This window comes from Squalius cephalus (assembly GCF_949319135.1).
Source record: "Squalius cephalus genome assembly, chromosome: 10".
In the NCBI taxonomy this organism is placed as follows: Eukaryota; Metazoa; Chordata; class Actinopteri; order Cypriniformes; family Leuciscidae; genus Squalius; species Squalius cephalus.
The window spans coordinates 35,576,953-35,582,952 of NC_137131.1; the positions used below are offsets into that span (position 1 = coordinate 35,576,953).

A 6,000-nucleotide genomic window follows, 5' to 3' on the forward strand; every position below is an offset into this window, starting at 1 on the left:
CTGTGAGTGGCCGCTAATGATCCCAGACATGATCTCCTTCCTGCGCTATGGATGTCAATAGCTTTACCCTCTAACCCTCACCCTGCTTGTAAGTGGAAAAACACATGCAGAGCTGTGGAACGAGGCCCAGTGTGAGTTTGTGGACAATTTTACTCAGAATTAGAGGAATAGTTCGACATAAAATGAAAATTCTGTTATTATTTACTCACCCTCATAAAGAATCTGTATGAGATTCTTTCTTCTGCAGAACAACAAAAAAAAAAAGGCATTTTGAAGAACGTGCTAGCTTCTCTTATTTATGTTATTACGAGTGAACTGAACGAGAAGCAAATCAAGACAGATTATTGAAAAAATCACTTTTGTGAACCAGACCACTGTGAACAGATTTGTTGAAACTCAGACAGCAACATAGTGTCACGTTTACCAGATGTGGGCCGGATCTGGGCCGACACTATGTTGCTGTCTGACCCGGGAAAATGATTTACAAATCGGACATTGCTACTCATCTCATGAACGTGCCAAGGAGAGCTGGATGTCAGTGAATAACAACATTGTTCCTCATGCAGATTTATGTGGTTTCAGAAGATTTGGAATGCAGGAATGTTTTTCATATTTATTATTTATTGTGATGATCACTATTTATTATACATTTGTGTAGCTTACAGACTCAATAGTTCACCTGAAAATGAAAATTCTATCATCATTTACTCCTCCTCATGTCTTTTTGAAGCACGTGAATTTTGAAAGAAGAAATTTTGAAGAATGTACTGGCTGCTCTTTTCCATGCTATTTCAATGAATGGTGCACTTTTATGCTTCAAAGAGGATACCAGTTTTATATTTTATGAAGTCATATGATTGTTTTGGGTAGGCAGCAGACCAAAATCTTAGTTGTTATTCACAGAAAATTTTCCTCTCCAGTCAGATTAACTGGAAAACCGTTTTTACTGGATCATTGACTCATTGAGTTGAATGATTCTGACGCAAGAAAATGATTATTTCACGAATCAGATATTGCTAATTTTCTGATGAACGTGCCACGGGTAGATGTCAGTGAATAACATTTTACACTTTATAAGGTGCCTTTGTTGTACTGTAATTATAGATTTAAGTATTGAGTAATATTTAACTACATGTACTATAGGTTATGGTCAGGATTAGGGTTTGGTTTAGGGTTAGTTTCATGTAATTATGAATAATCTATAGTTATTACTATAGTATTACATGTAACAAGGACACTGTAAAATAAAGTGTCACATAACTTAAATATTAGCCTGTTCCCTTTTCATACTGTAAGAAAAAGTACTGGTAAAAAACAGAAAAGGTACTGGTAATTTTCATTGAGCCCTTGTTTTTACAGACAAGGATTATAAGAACAAGTTATGGTAGTTAATGGTGCTTTTGTGTCATTCTTTTTAATTGCATAGAAACGTTTAGCCAGTGCAATTATTCATAATCTCTCCCAAACAAAGGTGAGGGTTTGGAATTTCTTGAGGATGAGTAAATGATTTCCCAGAATCTCTATTTGTAAGTAAACCATTCTTTTTATTATGAGATTTATGAGGAGATTTTAAACAGGCAGATGACTGGATAAGTGTGCCGATAGACATGCACTCTTTTCTACATCTACACAGAGTGAGATATATTCAGATTGACAGGGTGAACAAGGGAGTTTAACAGCAAAATAAATGACCAGCTCTTAAGGAATGTTCACTGACCACTCTCCTTTCTTACAGCCCCCCCGGGGGAACAGAGGCCTGATGGAGCACTTAACACTCTCAGACATGCAAAGCTTTCACACTCTACATTAGAGCCCATTACTCTGACTCAACGGGCCGTCCAGTCACTGGTGTTAGTTTGTATTGTCCTTACGCATGGATTTCGCTTCTCAATGGGTCAACTCTCACGCATTTCCACCTCTTAACATGGTGGCCTGGTAAGCAGCTTTTGCAATGCAGAGGTCACAGGCTCTTGTTTCCTATGGCTCTACACTGCTGTGCATTGCTGTAATACTTTCTCCCTCTGTAAAGACCTCCCGTGGTTTTATTGTGGTTCATCCTCGCCCCATTTGAACTGAATGCTACTGTCATGGATTACTAGTAATAAATGCGGGCAGCAGACGTTAACTCCATAAAAAGGGTTCAGAGCATCTAGCATCATATTAGAGTATAGTTAGCACATAGTGTTTTCTATAGTGCCATTCAATACTGCTATATGAATACGCACTGCTTTTAATTGCATGTAGTTGTTCTTTGTTGATTCTACACGAAGAGTGCACACATGAGCGGCTGACCTATCCAGTCACTAGCGTCATGAGACCATACCAACTATATGAAAATCATTCAGTGAATCAACAGAACACATGTTATATATTACAGTTCATCCACAGTAGTTACTCCAACTAACTGAATAGTAACTCCCTTCACTGTCAGAAAAAAGTTACAAAAGCTGTCACTGGGGTGGTACCCTTTCAAAAGATACACCTTTGTACCTCAAAGGTACATATTGGTACCAAAATGGTATATATTAGTAGCCTACCTAAATTATACATATTAGAACCCTTTTAAAGGGTACCGTCCCAGTGACAGCTTTGAGTGTTCCTTACATCCTTACAATTTTATCATTTTTATTGCCTATATATGGCTATAATTAGTGCAAAAAAAGTTATTTGGACACAGTCAAATAATTAAGATTTTAATGTTTTTAATGTTTAATGTTAATGATTCTATCTATCTATCTATCTATCTATCTATCTATCTATCTATCTATCTATCTATCTATCTATCTATCTATCTATCTATCTATCAGTCTGTCTGTCTGTTTGTCTGTCTGTCTGTGTGTGTGTGTGTAGGGGAACAAATTGTAAACAATTTAACAATATATAAAAATTATATTTAGGGAACTAGGAATGCTCCAAATTACACTTTTTGGTTGTATAAATTTGTCTATAGGCTAATGTGACGAACTACACCTGTAGTTGCTTTGCTAGAACACCACGTGTAAACTTGAGGGGAACTGACTTCATCTACAATGAATCACTTTCACAGTTGGTTAAAAGTTATTCCAAAAAATGAAGTTAGTTCTGAGAAAAGCTCTAGCGTTTCTTTTTGCATTTTCTTTGTGGCTTTATATTTTGATACTTAATTCAATGACATTCAGACATTTGTAAGTGTCTAAACACATGTAGAGCCACTTTATGGCTATATATTCAGTGCTGCCAGTTTCATAGAAAGCAAAATCATCAGGTACTGCACATATGTTTTTTTCTGTTGAATGTTGCTAAGCAAATGTGATTACGGGCATGATCCTCCAAACAGGAATAGTGGGTTTTTACCTAAACTTCTGTACGCAGAATGAGGTTGTTATGACTCATACAGGGTATGTTTGTAACTTCCAATCAGTGTCAGAGACATGGTAACATGCTTTTGTTATGGTACCACCTGAATAAACAGAATCCCCTTTGAGGTAAAGGGACATTTGCAGGGGGCAAATAACAGAAAACCCAAATAAGGATGATAATGAAATGAAATTTGGAAAGTTAACCAAAACTGCAATGGAATATAGCATAATTTGCATTTAAGAAATTTCACGTGTGTTTATGGTTGAATGGATCCCGCATCATGTTGGGGATTCCACCTATGGGTACTCTGTGTATTTGGTCAGACCTGAATGAGTTTACATATTAGGGAATCCCCGTTATCAAATATTATAGGCTAAGGGTACTGTAAGTGCTGTCCTCCACATGAATAGCTTTTGATAAAACTACTTTGAAGAAGTTATGCTGAGTAACAGTACTTTCACATGCACGTGTCTCTGTAAATGAAACTAAACAATACTGGGCATTGCAGGGAAACTCCATTATCATGCCCTAGAAAAGTGTTACTAGAAGTGGTCAAAACACACACACAAACACCCAACACAATAATCTGAGTACTGAAAAATTTATTGCAAGACTTCAAATAGCCAAAGCAGCTCTTTTAAACTGGAACGTCTCTGGTTTATCATGTAATAAATAAATGCAATGGTCTACATAAGTGCAGAAAGGAACCAGTTAAAAAACAATCTATATACATATGTACAGTAAACATCTTGCTCACTATATCAGCACATTTGTACGTTCACAATGCCTCTTCTCACTATGAAGAGAGATTTTACAGTAATACTGGAAGCAGTGCAGTATGCCATATCATACTGCAGACATATTTACATTCTATCTACTTTTCAATCAGGCTCAGCCTGTTTACTATATTTTCTTTCCTATACAAAGCACATATTAGCAAGTAATTTCATGTAATATTTGGAAGCATATTCGCAGTCCAAGGTGCGCACGCGCTTTTGTTAACTCGAGTGAAAGCTAGAAGACTCGGATTCTGTGGATACAGATGACATCCCTCCTCTCTTCTTCGGCAGAATTTTCAAACTGGACCCCCGGCTAGGAGATAGAGCGCTGCGGGCGGACTTCTTGAACTTCACGCCCAGAAACGCATATAGGATGGGGTTGAGGCAGCAATGAAAGTACGCGAGAGCCTCAGTCACGAAGATCCACTTCTGAAGACCCTGCTCGAGCTCACAGCTGTGAGGAATCACATCTAGCATCATCAGCGTGTCCAGCAGGATCCCCCCGCAATAAGGCAACCAGCAGACGAAAAAGCACACGATCAGAACCACGGTGGTCTTGAGCGCCTTGCGCTTCTGTGTGCCCTTCGAGCCGCGCGACAGCTTGGAGATGATGATGCAGTAGCAGACGAGTATCACGATCCCGGGTAGCACGAAGCCCACCAGGATGTGCTGGAAGCGAAAAGTGACCACCCAAGTAAGGAAAGAGTCTTGAGGGTAAACGCGCTCACAGAAAGTGCGTATAGCGCTGGTCTCCGCTTTGGCGAACACCAGGTCGGGGATGGTGAGGAGCGCGGCGGGGAGCCACACGCCCACGTAAATGATGCGACTGGCTAGAAGTTTCCTCGGACCTTGGCTGTTCGTGGCGCGCACCACGGCGAGGTACCGGTCTAGACTGATGAAGGCGAGGATGAGGACGCTGCTGTATAAATTCACCGTGTAAATCATATGCACGGCCACGCACATGAACCCTCCAAAATACCAGTCTTTGGCCGCGTCCACGGCCCAGAACGGCAGGGTGAGCACAAACAGAAGGTCCGCCACTGAAAGGTGCAGGCGGTACTTGTCTGTCATGGTTCTGGATTTCTTCTGGCAGCCCATTACCAGAACAACCAGTCCATTCCCGATAAGACCCAAAAAAAATATGATTCCGTACACGGTTGGAAGAAAGATCCTCTGGAACTCGTGACTGACCTCCACGTCGCACGGGACCTCAAAGTTGGCCCCAATGTCCCCCGAGCCGAACTCAGAGTTGTTATCAGCTGATAAATCATCTTCAAAGACGATGTGCTGCAAAAAAGTAAATAGACAAAGTTAAATATTTTTTCTTTCTTATAAAGTAGCCTAATTTAAATGCAATCAAACTTCACTTAAGAAAAAAAATATATATATATTTTCTTACTTCGTAGTATGCCATCTTTAAAACACTCCTCCGGTGCTGTCAGTCTCCAGAAATTCTACAGCGGCTTTGTAAACTTCTGTGGAGCTCAGATGATTTTAAATACCCCACTCGTGCGCGCAAACTCCGCCCACTCACACACGCAATCCACGGCAGCACGCGCGCTCGATTCTGCGCTCGCGCCCACAGAACAGGTAGCAGCATCTGCGCCTTCCGCAAACACTCTTTTCCTGTTTTCGTGTTTCAAAATGCAAGAGTGATTGAAGAAAACGACGTCCTGCGACGGAAATCGGTGTTTCAATTGTGTGTCTGCAGAAAACCTCACACAAAACCAGTTAACTTTGCCTATTCCAAGAAATATGTTCATTTCTAATTCAAACTGTGGTAAACTAAGTGGTACAATATGATTATACGTGTTTACATTATTATATGTGTAATATGAGCATGAATGGCTTTCTGTTTAATCGTGATAGTGACGTAAGTGGC

At 40.0% G+C, this 6,000-nt stretch overlaps 1 protein-coding gene across 1 annotated transcript; it reads right to left on the reverse strand.

Moving 5' to 3' along the window:
- Nucleotides 1-3,925: 3,925 nt before the first annotated feature.
- On the reverse strand, nucleotides 3,926-5,746 carry cxcr4a (chemokine (C-X-C motif) receptor 4a). Its single transcript, XM_079884079.1, has 2 exons — nucleotides 5,518-5,746; nucleotides 3,926-5,405 (listed from the first exon to the last, which is right to left on the reverse strand). The coding sequence occupies exons 1-2, from the start codon at nucleotides 5,530-5,532 to the stop codon at nucleotides 4,338-4,340; spliced, it is 1,083 nt and encodes a 360-aa protein (XP_079740205.1). The 5' UTR covers nucleotides 5,533-5,746; the 3' UTR covers nucleotides 3,926-4,337.
- Nucleotides 5,747-6,000: the final 254 nt, after the last annotated feature.